Genomic DNA, 18,210 nt, shown 5'->3' on the forward strand with positions numbered 1-18,210 from the left:
AAGGTTGCCATTGCCATGCTGTGGGCTGAGAGAATGTAACTTGTGGGTTTCCATGGCAGAGCCAGATTTTGAACTCTGGTCTCCAGAGTCCTAGTCCAGTGCTCAAACCATTGCACCACATTGGCTCTCCAAAACTGATGCAGTTTGTAAATATTTATTAGCATTAGCTATGTAAGCATTAGCTATGTAAGGCCTGTATAGGACATTATTACAGCTGAATTTGCAGAATTTGTTGAGAAGTAGGCAATGACTAATGAAAATTTTTCCCCTTCAAGACAATATATAAACTGGACAACTTCTCTAAATCACAGCCAAAACGTACATCATGCTCATAATTTGAAATAAATTTTATCAGGTTCAGTAGGTCTTACTTCTGAATAACCAAGGATAGAATGTATTTTGAATAACATGCTTGTTTAAACCTGAAGTATTAAATCAGTAGCATAGTTGAAGTCAAATGATGGGAAAGTGTTGTAGGTTTCTGGGAAATTTGTGAGTTCTAGCATGTTTCAGTAGTCGAAGGTTAATTATAATTAGGAAAAAATAATCAATGGTAAATTATCAGACATGGGCACAGAAAAAAATGTTGATGTTTGATTTCATTCTGCCTTTCTAAAATAAAAGAATGTTTACAGTGAAAATGAATATAAATATCCAAGGATCCAATTAAAATATTTAAATGTAAAAGACAAATAGTTTAAAATTGTAAAATATCAGTATGGTAAAATATTTTAAAATTCTAAACTGACTATAATTCCAACTCTGAAATATTATTGTTTTTCTCCCAAGAACATTACTTTTTAAATTAAATATCTATCAAATATATGTAGCTACTCTGCAACATGGTAACAAAGCATGTCAGCAGATTTGAAAAACCCTAGTATTAGCTTTTCAGAATTGATTTTTTGCAGAATATTCACTTTCAAAAGACTCTTAGCCTTTGTGACATGCAAACTACAAATCATATTGGTAACTCATTTCTTCAATTTATTTGTAGATTCTGGACAATCAGGAAGTCCAAGCCACAATGATCCTGCCAAGAATCCACCAGGTAAAATAAGTTTTAGATTATTTTCCTGTTACACATTGTTTCAGAACCCAGCATCCTATTTTGTTTTGGCAAGCAATTTTCATTTTGGTAACAGCATTTTTTGGGAAGTAGTAAATGCCCAATTCTGGTTTTGTAAATGTATGATTAATTAAAAAAAAATTCTTAACATCCTGTAAGAGTGAGAAAGAATACAGTGTGGAAGCTGATCTGAAATTAAATTACTTTGATAAGTGTTTTAAATTCTGCCATTTGAAGAATAAGACATTGTTCTTTTCAATTTTGTAATCTACAGTTTTATATTAATTTGTTAATAAGATGAACATATGATCAATTAAGTTTTCACAAACATTTGTCAACTGAGAACCATGCTAATTCCAGTACTAATTAAATTAGTATTTCTTTAGGTGTTTTCTAGAGAAATAATTCTTCAATAAGTTTTTCCATAGTTGTCTCAGTGAATCATACAAATGAGTTATCCTCCACCTGTGCAGTGCATCTTCAGAACCTTCTAATCTAGAGTTGTTACATAAGTCCAGTCCACTCTCTGATCCAAATCATATTTGGGTTTTTTAATAGGTAACCCTCCGGTAAAATGACATTGAATCTTAAATAGAATGGCCCTAGGTTGATTCATATTATGAATGCCTTAGGGTTGCCACAAGTCTCTACTATACAGAGCAATGGATTGAAATTAGAGGAAAAAAGTTTGCACCTCAGCATTAGAAAAAAACTCCCTGACAGTAAGAGCTGTTTGACAGTGGAAAATGCTGCCTGGAAGTGTGATGGCATGCCTTCTTTGTAGGTTTTTTAAACAGAGGCTGGATGACTATCTGTCAGGAGTGCTTTGATAGTGTCTTCCTGCATGGCAGGGGTTCAACTGGATGGTTCTTGTGATCTTCTCTATGGCCTGTTACAGACTGCCAAAATAAAGCTGCTTCAGGTCTCTTTGGAGGTATGCTGTTTAAATGATGCATGGGTCCTAAGAGTCCGGAGGTTGCGCCAAAGCCACACTCCATTCCTAAGCACTGGAGGGCAGCTTTGGTGCAGCTTCCGGATTCTTAGGATGCATGCATCATTTAAACAGCATACCTCCAAAGAGACCCGAAACAGCTTTATTTTGGCAGTCTGTAACAGGCCTATGATTCTATGCTTTATAATGAATTAGAGCATTATTCTGTGTTGCCTAGCACTGTCTCCTTTGATTGTCATTGACTGTCTTAAGATCTCTAAGGATTTCTGCCCAGTCTTTCGAGATAAGTCTTTTGTTACATTTTTCAAAATAGTGCCTTATTGCTTGTAGGATTAAAAAGAAGCATATGGTGTAGTAGAATGGGGCTGGGGTTCAGAAGACTGCAATGAAAGCTATGTTGCACATGTACTGCTTTCTTGAATGTCTTTTTGGCTGCAGAGATATTCAACATTGTGGATATGTAAAATACTTTTACTACAGCACAAGAATTAACAAAAACAAACTAGGCCTTGCTGTTTGCATAAGTATTCAACCCTGAGTCAGTATTTGGTAAAAGCACCTTTGGCCACAATTAGTGTTGCAAGCCTTCTTGGGTGAATGTCTTTCAGCTGTGTACATCTAAATTTGTACTTTTGGGCTTTATTTCTGTCAAAATTGTTCCAGGTCTGGTTTTTAAAAAGCCTGAATTTTTACTGTGGTTGAACAGCAGCTTTCAAGTCTCATCATGGATTTGCAGTTGAATAGAGATCTGGTCTTTGACTGGGGCATTCTAAGACATTAAGATTCTTTTTAAAAACCATTCTAGCATTACTTTGTTTGTGTATTTATGGTCATCATTGTGTTGGAAGATGAAGCTTCACCCCAGTCCCAGGTACATTAGAGATTGCAACAGGTTTCCCTCTGATCCTGACAAGGTTCCCAGTGTGTGTCATCAGTCCAAGTCTTGGTACGGGGTGAATATTGCTACAAGCCACATCATCAGGCTGTTACCACCGTGTTTCCCCATAGGGATGGTGTTTTCAGTGCAATTACTGTTGGCTTTACACCACTCATAGCATTTGGTGGGAAGGCCAGAAAGTTCAATTTTCATCTTATTAGACCAGAGAACCTTTTCTCACATGTTTATAGTGTGCATATGCATATTTACAAACTTCAAATGGGCTTGATTTTTGTTTCAGCAGTGGTTTTCTTCTTGCTACTCTTCCATAAAGCCCTGCTTTGTGGAGCCTCCAGACGATAGCTGCCCTGTTTATGTTTTTTTTCCCTCTTCCTTTTTCAGCTTTGGATCCCTCCATCTATGTCATAGTTACCATTTGCCCTTGTTTCTCAGAATAATATTGTTCTTACCTAGTCAGTTTTTATGGACAAGCTTCTCTGGGCAGAGCTGAAGATCTTTTTATTTTAGAAGAATTGAATGAATCGTGATGCTCATTGTTTGTACTTTAAAATAACTCAATACTATTAAGTACTTCTGCATAACTTTGTTCTTAAAACCACATTTAGCTGTGTATCATTCTCGGAGCAGTAGTCAATAGGGGACCAAATGGGATAAATGAATTCCTTTTGGGTGCCCTCAAATAGAAAAACGGTACTTGCACACACACACACAAAAGACATCAGAAATGGCATAGATCAGTGGCACTCCAACTTTTTACCCTTGGACATCTGCATCCTTTACATTGTCCCCCACTTGACATTGTATATGAATGAAACTATTTTGTTTATTTAGTGTGCATATTTTCATTCTCATGTTCATATATCATATTTTAACATCTTATAAGGAAATAACATGATTCAAATTTGAACAGTGTTATTTAAGTAAATTCAATACCTAACTCAATACATGTGTAAATTTTACACGTAAAAAAAATTTGGGAAGAGGAGCAGGAGGAGGAGAGATCAGGACCTCCAAGTCTTATGTACGCCCCACTCCAGTTGAGAACCACTGGTGTACATTAACCTTCTGAGAATAGTATTTAATAACTGGGGCACCGCAATAGAGGTTTTTTAAATGCTAACTATTATGTTGACTGTTACCTTTTTAAATGCTTTGCTAAGCGGAGCAAAAAAAAGAAAAAAGAAGAAGAAGCCTGGGAACTTTAGTAAGTGAGGCTATTGGCATTGAAAGTTGGTTTCTCTGTGTTTGGCTAGACAGTTGCATTTTTTAGGATGTCTGGTAATTTGCCTTCTTAGCAATACTCCTTGCCAGACAAAAGAGCATTAACTACAGTTGCTAAAATTCTCCATAATTTATTCCTAAAAATACACTGGGTCCATTAATAATACATTCAGTGTGTTGATAATATTAATACAACACTAACCAAGTGTAGTTCACAGTGAGTGTGAATAGTAACTTGAAAACTTGCTTTCGTTTCTTTTCATTTTCTTTACATTTCAATTGCATGTTGTGGAAGTAGCATCATAAGCAGTAACTGAATCAAACCTCTTAGTTCTTTCACTTAGAGTTTAGCTTGCTGATGAACCAGCTTTTGATGACTGATGGTTTACAATTCCAAAACCTTCAGTCTTGAGATGTTGTGGAATATTAAATATCAGGTGCCCAGATTAAAAAAAATTTGAAGAGCTTATACAATTAATAGTGTGTTAGAATAATAAACTTTTCCCAGAGGGGATATGCAGTGAGAGTATAGTGGACCCTTGTTATACGCTGGGGTTTGGTTCCAAGATCCCCCGTGTGTAACAAAATCCGTGTATGCTCAAGTCCCATTAAATATAATGACACAGCAAAATTGTGTCCCTAATAAAAAATGGAAAATCAAGGTAAATGTATACTTTTTTGGAACATTTTCAAACCGTGTATGCTTGAATCCGTGTATAAAAAATCCGTGTATAAGAAGGGCTGACTGTATCATGTTACTGGGAAAGGCAAAGAACCTTATCACAGGCGAAACATCGTCCAAACATCATGGAAATGTTGCAGAAACGATGCAGAAGCGCCAGGGATATGATTGTCCGTGGGGCTTCTAAAGTGTAATTGAGGTTTCCCGCTATGTTCCCATCATGGAATTGTTTGCAAGGAAGCCAGGAGGAGCCATTTTCTGAATAATGGGATATCCCCTTATTCAGAAAATGGCTTCCCCACGAATTATTCCATGATGGGAACATAGCAGGAAGCCTCAATTACACTTCAGAAGCCCCATGGATGATCATATCCTGGCGCTTCTGCAACGTTTCTGGAATGTTTTGATGATGCTTGGACCACGTGTGATAAGGTCCACAGAGTTGTTCTGCTAGCACATCTAATGCACATAGTTAGGACTGTTAGTCCAAACAGACCATCATGGCGGGCACAGCAAGCTCTATTGGTAGGCTACCAAGACTCTGGGAAGCAGAAATTGTCATTGCCCTTACAGCTCATTTCCAGGGCAGTTAAAACTGCCAGGTGAAGAAGAAGTAAGTCGCTAGCACTATTACTAAAACTGAAAGTGCAAAGTGTGTGTGCATTTCTCTCTCTCCCTCTGTGAATATGTACCTTCAAGTTACCTGTCAACTTATGGCAAATTACTAGGGTTTTCTTAGGCGAGGAATATTAAAATCCTGCACTCAGAGGTATTTTATGCCAGCTCCTTCCTCTGAAATATAGCCTACAGCACCTGGTATTCACTGGAGGTCCTTTATCCAAATAATAACCAGCATAGTTTCCAAGATCAAACAGGACCTCGTGACTTTAAGGAGTACCTAGTATTTAATGAATTTTTTTTAAAGTAGTGGGTACTTTGAAGAATTTTTCAATTTTTATCTGTAGGTTGAGAAAGATTATGCTATTTAATTCTACTCATTGGCTGTTTTATAAAGTGTTGCAGAGAAAATTGTGTGGATTCATAGAATGTAAAATATAGTGGGGGGAAATACATCATGTTTCAGAAATATAACTTATTCCTTTTTTCCTGTTCAAACACCCAAAAATAGTAGAAAAGAAAAGAAAAGAAACTAACTCTGGTAGTTATTAGACTTAAGCAGTATCTGTACTGATGTTGTTTATTGAGCAAAGTTAAGAAGGAGGCCTTGGAAGGGGCCGCATGATCCCATGTCTCACCCTCAGCATATTAAATAAAGTTTCAAGACAGGTGAGAGCACACATCTTCAAAACTGTTTGGATTTTCTTTGTAATTTCAGTTGCTTTTGTGCTTGCGGCTCTCAAAAATCTGTCCAAAGAATTCTATTGTTCTTTGTTATCTGATTCTGAGGAAGCAGTCAGGTGTTCAGCAATGAGCTGAGTTCAGTGGGCTGAACAAGGAAAAACAAGCTTAAATTAAAAACAGGGAAGACAGAGATACCTGTTGGCCAGCATGAACTTGGATTTGGGGAATTCAGCCTGTTCTGAAAGGTGTTGTGCTTCTCCTGAAAAGTCAGGTTTGTATTTTTTGGGGATTTCTTGATCCTGCACTTGAGTCAGCCTGAGTCCCAACTTTTGGAGAAAGGCATAAATTCATATCATAATATAATAATAAAAATACACCATCCATGAACTTTTAATTAGATAGCATCAGTGTCAGCGAGTTAATATAGTCCAGTGATGGAGAACCTTTTAGAAGCCGAGTGCCCAAACTGTTACCCAAAACCCAATTATTTATTGCAAAGTGCCATGTCCCTTTGGCTTTCTAGTAACAAACACTGGCAAACTCTGTGCTGGGGCGATGGCACATGTGCCCACAGAGAGGGCTCTCAGTGCCACCTCTGGCACATGTGCCATAGGTTCACCATTACTGATATAGTCTGTATGTTTCTGAGCCTGTCTGATCCAGCAACATTTATCCATGTCTTTGTTACATCAACTTAAGTTGTAACAACGATGCTATCCTTCCTCTGGAAATGTCAATTTGTACAGAATGTAGTAGCACCAAGGCTGCTAACTGGTGTATAGTACCATGGCTACATCACTTCAGTAACATCTGAATTGCTTGGCAGTAGTTTTTGAAGACTTAAAACAAGGTATCAAGTTGAATCTTTAAACTTCTAACCACTTTAACTGCCTGACTATCTGAGGGACTGCCTCTTCAAGTATGAGTAAAATCCCTTTTAAAGACATCCATGGTTTCAGAGGCCCCCTTGTTTGAAATGCAGAACAGTCTTCTCTCTTTCTATGCTCTTTTAAAATTGGAAAGTAATTTTTCTGGAGCACTAATTGGGCCCTCTTCAATCCATTTTCATGAAGGGACACAAATCATATCTTATAACCTTGATGTTTTGAATTACTTTGACAACTAAAGTATTATTATTTTTTGTTTTCTGTTTTTTTAATGTTCTTTTTGAGCTTCAGAAGATGGCATGGGTGATTGGATGGAGACACAGACAGATAGACAATACAGTGGTCCCTTGCTGTCTGAGGGAGATTGATTCCAACCCCCACTTCTACCCACACACACACACACACACACACACACACACACGGCTGCTCAAGTCAGTATTTAAAATTTAATATTACCTGCAATTGACTTCAATCAGGCTGAGAAGCGGTCAGAGGATATTAGCAGAAGCTGCAGTGGCAAGGCCCAGTCACCAGGTGTGCATTCTTTTTCCTTTGACCGCAGTGATTATGCTCTTTTCTTCAAAAGGCAGAAGCTGTGGCTGCCTCCCCTGCTAACTCTTTCTTGGAACTGACTTCCATCAGCCAAAGAGGAGGAAGCGGTGGCAGAAAGCTCTGAGCACCAGACACTTGTCACTTCTGACTCCCCTGCTGACCCCTTCCAAAGATTGACTTCCATCAGCCATGGGGGGGGGGGGGTCGGGGATGGCAGGGAGCACACAACCTGCTGCTTTCACATTTTGAAGGAAATATCAGAATCACTACAGCCAAAGCAGGGAAAATGTATGCCTGGTGCCTAGGCCTTGCCACCGCAGCCTCCGCCACAGTCCTGCTTCTCAGTCTGGCTGCAGTCGATTGCAGGTAATTTTTTTAAAAAAATGCTTCTTAATTTCAATCTGTGGTTGCTCAGGTCTGCACATAATGAACATGAAGATATCCAAGGTCTCCAATACTGTAGAAAGAAGTTCTGGAAGAGCTGTATCATTTTGGGCCACACCATACTTGGAGGAAATAATTTCTCATGCAATAGTGGTGGGAAACATTTTAATCTGCAACATACAGCTTGGAAATGATGTTTTAGTAGTGGCAGGTGGCCTTTGTTTTTACAGCTCTTCTGAATGTGTAATCATTAGTTTTTCTTGAGTTGTATGCGATTCTAAGCACAGATGGATGCATTATTTTATTGGACCGCAACTTACCCTCATGTGGATAGGGATCTAACCCATATGACAAGAGTGGGAAAGATGATTCAAGTTTAACAGTCCCTTGCCTTACTCATGGTTAAAAATTTCAGTGCCAGAAATTATGTAAATAATATTGAAACTGGAATATTACTGTAATTTTCAAGTGGATCAGAAGTCATGCTGGTCTGTAGTTATTTAAGTATATATTGATTTATTTCTATACATGTTCTCTTTTCAGCAACACAAAATTAAAGATTTTGAAAGTGATCATGCTACCACTAAGTCTGTCATTACTTGGTGACAGAATATCCCAGATGTGCCTCAGTTGAATGTGGTGTGAATAAAGTTGTTCACAAGCAGTTATTTACATGGAACCTTCAGTTTTGTTTCTAAGAAACCAATGACATTTTGGATTTGTTTTGTGTCTCGTGCTGTTTCACTTGCCATTCTGTGTGGAATTTAAAAGCTCAGTCGACAAGTATAAAAATGAACTATGGCTTAAACAAGTATTTATTCTTTAAAAACCTATTTCTTGTGAAGTGTTTAGGATGCCTTTCATTCCATAGATGGAACCTATCTATCAGTTGACATATCAGTGTCATGATTATCTTGCTTGTCCCTTCTTCAATGACAAGAGGTCAGCCAAGCTTTGGTCAGTGTCATGAGACGAGAAAAGGGGAACGGATGATCTCTACTTTTCCCATCCCCAGACATGTTTGTTTTACCTCTGAGTTAGTGTTCATAGTGTGCCACCAGGGCTCCTGTAATCTAGTTTCACAGAATCGTAGAGTTGGAAGAGACCACAAGGGTCAACCAGTCCAACCCACTGCCATGCAGGAACTCTCAGTTAATCCAGTTTAATCCACTTTGAGACCACTTTAATTGCCTTGGCTCAGTGCTAGAGAATTCTGGGAATTGTAGTTGATTGTGGCACCAGCGCTCTCTGACAGAGAAGACTAAATGTCTCACAACTATAGTTCCCAGAATCCCCTAGCATTGAGCCAGGGCAGTTAAAACGATCTCAAACTGGATTATTTCTGCAGTGTGTTTTGGACCAGAGGGCCTAGTACAGGGGACAATCCAAAGTGCTGGCTTTAACCTAGAAAGCTCTATATAGCCCAGGTCCATGTTTTTTGAAGGACTGTATTCTTCCTTACAAATCTGTCCATACTTTGGGAACCGCTGAGAATCTCCTTCTGTCTCTCCCATCACCTTCTGGTGGGAGGGAGCACAGCAGAGAATCTTCTCAGTGGCTGCCCCCAGACTCTGGAACTCTCTTTGTATACTAACACCCTTCCAACAATTTATTGGGTTTTCCTAATTGTTGTGCTGTTGTGTGTGTGTTCAATGGTGTACGTTTTGATTTGGTTTTAATTTTTTGATCATTTAATCTCTTTTTAACTTTTGTATTTTGGGTATTTTTTATTATGGATGTGCCTATACTGTAGTAATAACACAGTTTGACACCACTTTTAACTGCCATGGCTCCATCCCACAGAATCCTGGAATTTGTAGTTTTGTGAGACACTAACATGCTTTGCCAAAGAAGGCTAATGGGCTTGTAAAACTACAGAGCATATGTTTCCATAGGATGGAGTTATAACACTTAACAAATTGCATTAGTTTTACAGTGTACATGCACTCCATGTATTTTTTAATTTGTGATAAGCCACTTTGAATCCTGGATTGGGAAAAAAGCAGAAAATAAAGAAAGAAATGCAGCACAAACACACAGGCTTTTGCTTGTGCATCTGCTCAGGATGGGGTTGGAGCCTTAACTGCCTGACAGAAGTGAAGAAAGCCCACTTGCTCCTACTCTCTCTCATCAGATCTGAGCAGAGGAAGACTGGTAGAGGTTTGTGTCTATGACTTCAAAGGAGATAGAGGTCCAACCCTTGGACAGGCTCAGAGGCTGTGAAAGTCCTCACAGCTTCACTGCCCCTTGTTGGTTCTCAAAATGGGGCTAGTTCTAGCTCAAGAACTGTTGCTTATCTGGCAGATGTAATGAATGCCATCATGCTTTTCAACTGGAGAACAGCTTCTCTTTATCCTAAACCTCATTTGTTGTTGTCATGGGTACCTGAAATTTGTTGTCCCCCTAGACTGTAGGGAGCAACTTCATAATGTATATCTGAAATCATTGGCACATAAAAAAACCCCACCTTGCTCCTGTTTTATCAGTACACTACCATCAAGCCAGGCATCTGTGGCTAAGGAAACTTCTACACACACATTAAAAAGTAAAATACTGTTTCTTACAACTCTGAAAATACCTGTTGCTGTGATTCTGGGTTTGTTTTATGTCTGATTTTAAATCACATTACTAGCTCTCATGGTGTAGGCCCTAGGGAAAAGTTTAAATTTAACTAGCAGTCTCTGAAACAGTGTGTTCAGCTGTCTTCAAGAATAGGCAGTGATAATGAACAAACCATGTTTCCCAATAATTGTTTATTGAAAATAAAATGTCACACATGACAAGCACTGATTTAATTTTCTGTATGGCACCATGCAAAAACTGTGGGGCTGCAGCCATATTGCAGGATTAATGCAGTTTGACACAGCTTTAACTGTCATAGCTCCATCCTATGGAATCCTGGAATTTTAGTTTGTTGTGGCATCAGAACTCCCAGAGAAGGCTAAATATCTCACAAAACTACAAATCCTTTGTTCTTGCACAATTTCTCTACAGCTTGTTTAACACAACTGCCTTGAAAAATGACTTGCTTTTAATTATTGCTCTTACTTTTTTTCATTTCTATATTAATTTCATCTTCTTTTAATCTTATATCTGTGAACATGAAACAGTGTCACCATGCTGGATCTAGACTCTTGGATAACAGAATTTGAATCCCTGATCAGCCATGGTAACACCCTTAGAGCCTTAGAGCAGTACTTCTCAAATAGTGGGGTGGGCCCCCCAGGGGGGGCGCGAGGTTCTGTTATGCAGAGGTGTACTTATAACAATTTTATAGACAAATGATACTATTTACAGTTGCGCGGGGGCGCAAAATGTTTTCTTCTTCCTAGGGGGGCATGACAGAAAATAATTGAGAAGCACTGCCTTAGAGGAAGGCAACAGCAAACATCCCCTGAATAACTCTTATCAAGAAAACTGTTTGATAGGGTACTATAAATCAAAGTTGACTTGAAGGCACATCACAAATACATTAATAATAATATTATTACCTAATTCTCTTATAATAATTAATTTTATTATAAATAACATTTGAAATTTCATTTCCCATGCTCAGTATAGGGTACTATCCCTTAATTTGAGGCTTTTCAGGTACTTCAGAAATGAAGTAATTACATTTCTCAGTTTTCCTTCGCAGCTTGGACCTGGAGAAAGCTTGAATATTTTTGCAGCAGTTGTTTTGGAGATGTTTACTCAGCATTGTGCACATGTCCAAACCATTACCAAATCCCCGTGCTGAAACTGGGGGAAAAATTGTAGACTTGTCCTGATGCTGAACTTTGGGGTGGGGGGGGGTCAGCTCAGTTGTCTGTAGTAAGAAGGTGTAACTTTGAGGGATGGGAAGGGGCCTGGCACCTTAGTATTTTGGCATGTTATAAAGTCCAGTTATAATTTGTGGTATCCTGACAATAACTGTTAATACCTTTGTTTTGGTGGTCTGCATAAATGTAAAATCTGCTGATGAGTAGTTTTTTTTTTAAACATGCCAATACAATTTAAAGTACTTGATCATGATCTTACAATCTTTGACTAGTCAGTTGAATACTTTTCCGACAAGTAAAATGCCCAACTCTAGAACTTAAAGTATTAATTAATTAATTCATTACGCTATCTATACCTCGCCCTTCAGCCCTAAAGGCTCTCAGAGCATCTTACTATTATTATTATTTTTAATTAGATGGTTCCCTGCCCTCAGGCTTACAATCTAAAAGACAAAACACAAAAGGAGAAGGGAATGGTGGTGGAGAAGGGGATCAAGTCCACTGGTTCCTCTTGAGGCTTGGACCATGGCAGATAGACTGGAGGGACAGCGTTTCTTCTTGCTCTGGCTAGCCCTGATGGAGTTGAGCCTGCATTTTCACTTCCTTCAGGCCAGATGATGACAGATGGCATGGAGGGAGGGCTCTTCTTCTTCAGGCTAGCCCTGATGGAGTTGGGCCTGCCTTTACACTCAAAGTACAGTCTAAGAATACCTTTTTCTTCAATTGGCTCCTTACCTTGTGATTTTTGTACTATCAAAGTTCATTGATGAAGTTATATAAGTTCTACAATCACCAGAAATGGTTATGCATGCACATAGTTCTGTTCATACAATTATCATTAGATTGACAGATAATTTACCAAATACTAGTGCATAACAATAAGTATTTGCCTTGAGAACTTAGTTCTTTTCATTCAAGTTACTGCAGTGATTAAGAAGTCTGACAAACGTGGGCCTCGAAAGCATGCAATATTTTATATCATAAACTTGTAGCCATTGCAGTTTGTAATTTTGTTCATATTAAGGTAGAGGAAAATCCATTTTTAACTACTAGCTTGAATTTTTTGAAAGTCAACATAATCTTCAGGTATTTCTTTTTTACAGGCTATGTTATGACAACTTGGACAAACCTGTCTTTTAGACAAGGCTGCACACAGCACTTGGGTCTTTGCCCAGTGTTCACAATGACACTAGTCTCATAATTGTAGTATTAAAGTAGGGGTTTTCACACCTTCTTAAAAAAGAATGCAATTAACCTCTCCCAGCTCTTTGCTCTATAGATATAGAAACATTTGGTTTGATTGACCCCCTGATTATAACCAATTACATTGTTCAGAATTTTGTAGGAAGTTTCTTTTCCTCCACCAGATTTTTAAAAGTAGCAGAGAATAATTAGTGAATTATTCTCTTCCATGTGACATTATCTTTTGAGGAGGTTTTAGTAGTAAATGACATTGTGTAATAGGTTTAAATACTGAAGGATCTGGCCATCTGTTAGAGTAATTTACAAATAAATATCAAGACATTTCATTTAAACATCTTTTATGAGTAAATGGCAAGATGACCTATCGTAAAACACCATGTTATTGTTGTTGTTGTTGTTGCTGCTGTTTGCCTTCAAGTCTTTTCTGACTTATTGTGACCCCGTCATGGGGTTGGCAAGATTTGTTCAGAGGAGCTTTGCATGTTTCTTTAACTTGGTACTCAAAATAATATGATGATGTTTTCAGTAGAAGTCATCATGCTGTGGCTTAGTGTCATCACGCATACAACTGAATAATTGCTTTAAATGTTCAGATTTAGCAAGGACTTTCTACTTCTTAGCTTTTACTGCTTCTCTGCCAAGATTAAAAAAATATAAAATGTAAAATATAAAAAAATATTTTCTGCCACATATCTGGAATTCAAGTATATAGTAATGGTGGACTTAGTAATTACATATCATCACCCTAATTCCCTCAGTACTGAAGTATATCATGTTTACCTTCCTGCACCTTTGGAATGCAACTTGCATTATCAAGCAGTGTGCCTGAAATGACATGTAATGTAGCATACCAGAAGTCTTTTGGAACAGTATTGTTCTAGTTGAAGCTTCGAATGTTAATATTTTTAAAAGGAGACTTAACAGTGTCTGTTGTATTTTTCTAATGCATTTTTGCTTTCAATGTTGCTCTTTTAATTAACAATTTGTAAGCTGCTCTGATAGCCTTTTGGCTGAAGAGCGGGGTATAAATAAATAAATTATTATTATTATATTATTAATAGCATATCTCTAATGAAATGGTCTATGCTGCAGCCCTTCCTTCTGTTCTCTGTCCTTGTTTATTAAATTCACTGCTCAAAACACGGTTTTTTTCCCCTCTTCTGACCATTCCTCAAGTACAGGAAATGGTTGTTAAAGGAAAATTTGTAATTTTCTTGTTTCAGTTTCACTGTCTGTCCTAGTCTATGCTACTATCACTTTCTCTATAAATCAACATCTAAATGTATAAGGAGAAATAAGAAAATAAAAAAGAATATTACATATTATGATAACTTGTGCCACATTGGGATCTTCCAGATTGGCCTAAATCAGCATGACTCCTTGCAGTGTGGCTCCTTGGGTTCTTGTCATGTTCATATTAACTCATTCCATTATTTTTAGAGGTTGTTTGTTTTGGGGGGAAATATTACTTTTAATGCTCCTTCAGGTGTACTAATTGCATTCTTGTTTTTCATTCCAGTGTATCTTGAAGATAGTTTTGTAAAATCAGGAGTCTTCAACGTATCAGAACTGGTGCGAGTGTCTAGAAGTAAGCATTTTAAAATTATAAACATATTTGTTTATATGCTTTATATTACTATTACTTTATATTACTATATTATATTTATTATACTATTTTATATTTATTTTGGTTAAGACTCTATAAAGATTCTAAAACTAAAGGGGGAAGATCAAGTTAAAAAAAATCAGAAATACATCTGTGAGACACTCTTTCTCCCCAGCCTCTAGATGTTTAAATATATTAACACAAGGATACCTGCTGTGTTCACAAAAAAAGTAAAGAAACAGTGGTGGCGGAACCAATATTTTTCAATTAACGTTCAGTTTGATATAGCTGTAAAATAATAGTAGATTCACTGAAACTTGAAATCCTGTAGAACCAGTGAATTTTTGAAATCTAGTACTGTAAATTAACTGATTGTCTTTGAGAAACGTTTTTTGGATTAATTGTATTTACACAGTGCCTGTTGAGTAAAATCAGTTTCTCATAGGATTCTATAGAATAATGTCCACAAAATAAGCAAGACTGCAGTCTGCCTTTAACATTGAGCTACTGTCACCACATGTGATAGGACTTGCATCTCTTTCTTTACTGCCTGCTGTCCTTGGCATCACTCAAAGCCCTGAGGCCCTTTTACAATACACAAATAGAGGACTGCGATCCCATTTTAACTGCTATTGTCCTATCCTGAAATTTGCAATTTAGAAAGAGTGTTTTAGAATTTTCAACCAGAAAGCTTTAGCACCTCACCAAACGATAAACCCCAAGATTCCACAGGATGCAACCAAAGCAATTAAGGTGGAACCATTGTGTTACAATAGTGTACTGTGAATGGTCCCCTCCTCTAGAGGGTTTCGTAGCTCACCAAAGAAGTTTTAAGGGTATGTATTGGCTGTAGGCAGGAGTAGAAATCACTCACTGGAAACCTCCCAGTTCGGTCAGCAGAGCCAGCCCAATTGGATCTTGATTTGTGACTATAATTGTATTTACATACTTAGCAGTAACTCTCATTGACCTCAGTGGGATAAACATCTTAGTAAATCTGTAATGAATTGCACGGCAGGTCTATTATTCAGCTACCTTTTTTGAATAAGCACAGCAAATTGTATTTTAAGGAACACTATTACATGCATACAACTGAAACTACCAGGTTTGATTTAATGAAGTTTCAGGCCATGTTATTCAAACAATTAAATTCCCTTCAGAGTTTTATAAATCAAGCTTAGCTTATAGGATATAAACTTAGGTTATCTTGGACATCTTAGCAATGAATGGAAATTTACTAAACAAGCTGCCTCATGTCAACAAGAAAGGAAATGTAATTTAATCAGAAAAATTAAGAAATAAATGGAGTGAGTGTGCTACTGTACATGGTTATTGCTGTGAAAGTTTGCTGTCTGCATGCTGCTTGTACAGTTGCAGTTGATAGTTTCTTTTGGCTAGACCTAACAATTCTGTGTCCCTGTTCTCTCAACCAGAGAGTGTTTTTGCACTGTCAGTCTGAGCAATTCTAGTCAGTATAGCTCATAGTGAGAAATACTGAGTGTTGCAGTCCAAAATCTAGAGAGCATTCATACTGATCATGTTCTTTCCATCCTTGTTACTATGTGTGCATTGTAGTCAGCATTCTTGGTTGTATAACAAGGAAAAGGCAAATAATACTGAAATCTTTTATCCACCAGGACAACTTCCCACAGTTAGGTAAATTATCTGAACAATTATAATAATATATTATATGATTTATATCATATATGTTAAATAACCATAGTATTTTGTCACTGAGTGGCACTCAGTGTCTTGTGACTTGAAGGCCATTCTCACTACCAGCAGGTGGAAGTTTTTATTTCTATTGGTGTTTCCACCATACCAGCATCCAGCTTTCTAGACTTTTTGTATCTACTTTTATAGTGTGGGAATACCTCAAAACTTCTGTGTGAGAGGACTTATCTGTCTATCTACATAATATTCATTAAAATTATTAACAGTTATAATAATCAATAGCATTTGCTCAAACATTCATTCCATCATGTTTATTGGCTTATTATTTGGTAAGTATAGGGTTGTTCTATAAAAGCATCCATTTTTAATTTTCAAAATTGTATTGCTGTCATTCAGAAATAATCAACAGTGAAAACAGTTATAGTTGTATTTGGCTTTATACTTTGACATGTAGTAAGTTTAGAACTTCTGCCTTTTGAAATAGCAAATAAATTGTAATGAGAATTTCATGGTAGCACAGAATATGTATACGTCAAAAACAAATAAATACACAAATTTATTGCATGCAAGTTGTTGGAGTAATGAAAATAAAAATAATGTGTGTAGCATTTAAGCTAAAAAATATTGCAGAATAGAGTTTATTTTCCATAAGGTATTCTGTTTTCATAAGTGCATATTCATATTGTATTTAAAGATCATTATATTATTTTATTTTTTTATACATAATATGGAACTTACTATACTCTTTTACAACGTGTGTGTGTATGGTACTTGTTCAAGTAATTTTCAGTTTTTTCTGTTCATTTTTTGACAGTGACAAAACTACAGTTCTTGAAACAAAGTAATGGCACAATGTCAGCAAGAATAATGCTTGCTATAGTACTTGTTTTTCGTTATTCAAAATGTGTGTTGAATTTAATGTACCTGCATTAAACATTGAAAAGTTATTCAGATAATAGAGCTGACAGTCTTTATGCTCTGTTCTTTAGCGCCGATAACCCAGGGAGCTGGAGTAAACTTCCCTATTGGAGAACTTCCAAGTCAACCATACTATCATGACATGAACTCGGGTGTAAACTTACAAAGATCACTATCCTCTCCACCAACCAGGTGAGTTTATTACAAGAAGATCTAGTTACTGATACTTGATTACAGTGCTTCTCACCAAGTGTATCTGGTGATGGTGGCTGTGTAATAATGTGAACATAGTATTTGATTTGTAACTTTATCATGCTTTGTATACTATAATGCTACTCCTTACTCAGTTACACCTGTGTACATTAAAATTTGGTAAATATTTGTTGGTGAAATAAAAAAAAAAGTAGCTATTTTGACACTTTTTGTGAGATCAGCACCTGTCACTGAAATAGAGTGGAAGTTTTCAAATATCAAGCCTTGTTATCAAAATGATCTGCACACCCACATTTAGCTCACATTTGGCTAAATGACAAGTAGTAATTTGTTAATTTAAGAAGTGCAAGATCTTGGTTCTTCTGAGAATCTAGATAATCTATGCTAATTATTTTATCTGTCACATTTACATACCACTTTTCTTCCAAGGAGCTGAAAGTTGTGTATGTGTTTCCTCCCCATGTTTATCATCATACCAGATTTATGAGGTAGAGTAGGCTGAAAGATAGCAACTGGCCCAAGGTCACCCAGTGGGCATCCTGACTGAATATATTTTAAACCTTCCTCACCTTAGTCTGAAAAGCTTAACTGTGGGTAGGCAGAAGATACAGATAGATTGGGATCTCTAGGTAGACACTGACTGATTTAGCGCAGACTGATAAGGCTTTTCTGACCATAAATACTGTTTCTTATATATTAACAGTAAGAGACCCAAAACTATATCCATAGATGAGAATATGGAACCAAGCCCAACAGGGGACTTTTATCCTTCCCCAAATTCACCAGCTGCTGGGAGTAGGACATGGCATGAAAGAGATCAAGGTGAGTAAATCTGTATTATTTAAAAGTTCTTAACAGTGTGTTCCTGTGTGTATTTACTCAGAAATA

The 18,210-nt window shown here is 37.1% G+C and overlaps 1 protein-coding gene across 13 annotated transcripts in view; it reads left to right on the forward strand.

Moving 5' to 3' along the window:
- NFIB (nuclear factor I B) overlaps nucleotides 1-18,210 on the forward strand; it is a 328,904-nt gene that overhangs the window by 228,143 nt on the left and 82,551 nt on the right. For all 13 annotated transcript variants that reach the window (XM_089489504.1, XM_089489520.1, XM_089489583.1 and 10 more), the window contains exons 3-6: nucleotides 998-1,051; nucleotides 14,431-14,499; nucleotides 17,181-17,301; nucleotides 18,026-18,144. In XM_089489504.1, the coding sequence (XP_089345630.1) occupies nucleotides 998-1,051; nucleotides 14,431-14,499; nucleotides 17,181-17,301; nucleotides 18,026-18,144 (363 nt within the window). The remainder of the gene's footprint in view (nucleotides 1-997; nucleotides 1,052-14,430; nucleotides 14,500-17,180; nucleotides 17,302-18,025; nucleotides 18,145-18,210) is intronic.

This window comes from Sceloporus occidentalis, unplaced genomic scaffold, assembly GCF_023333645.1.
Source record: "Sceloporus occidentalis isolate IW3139 unplaced genomic scaffold, rSceOcc1.0.p SCAF_1, whole genome shotgun sequence".
Lineage (NCBI taxonomy): Eukaryota > Metazoa > Chordata > Lepidosauria > Squamata > Phrynosomatidae > Sceloporus > Sceloporus occidentalis.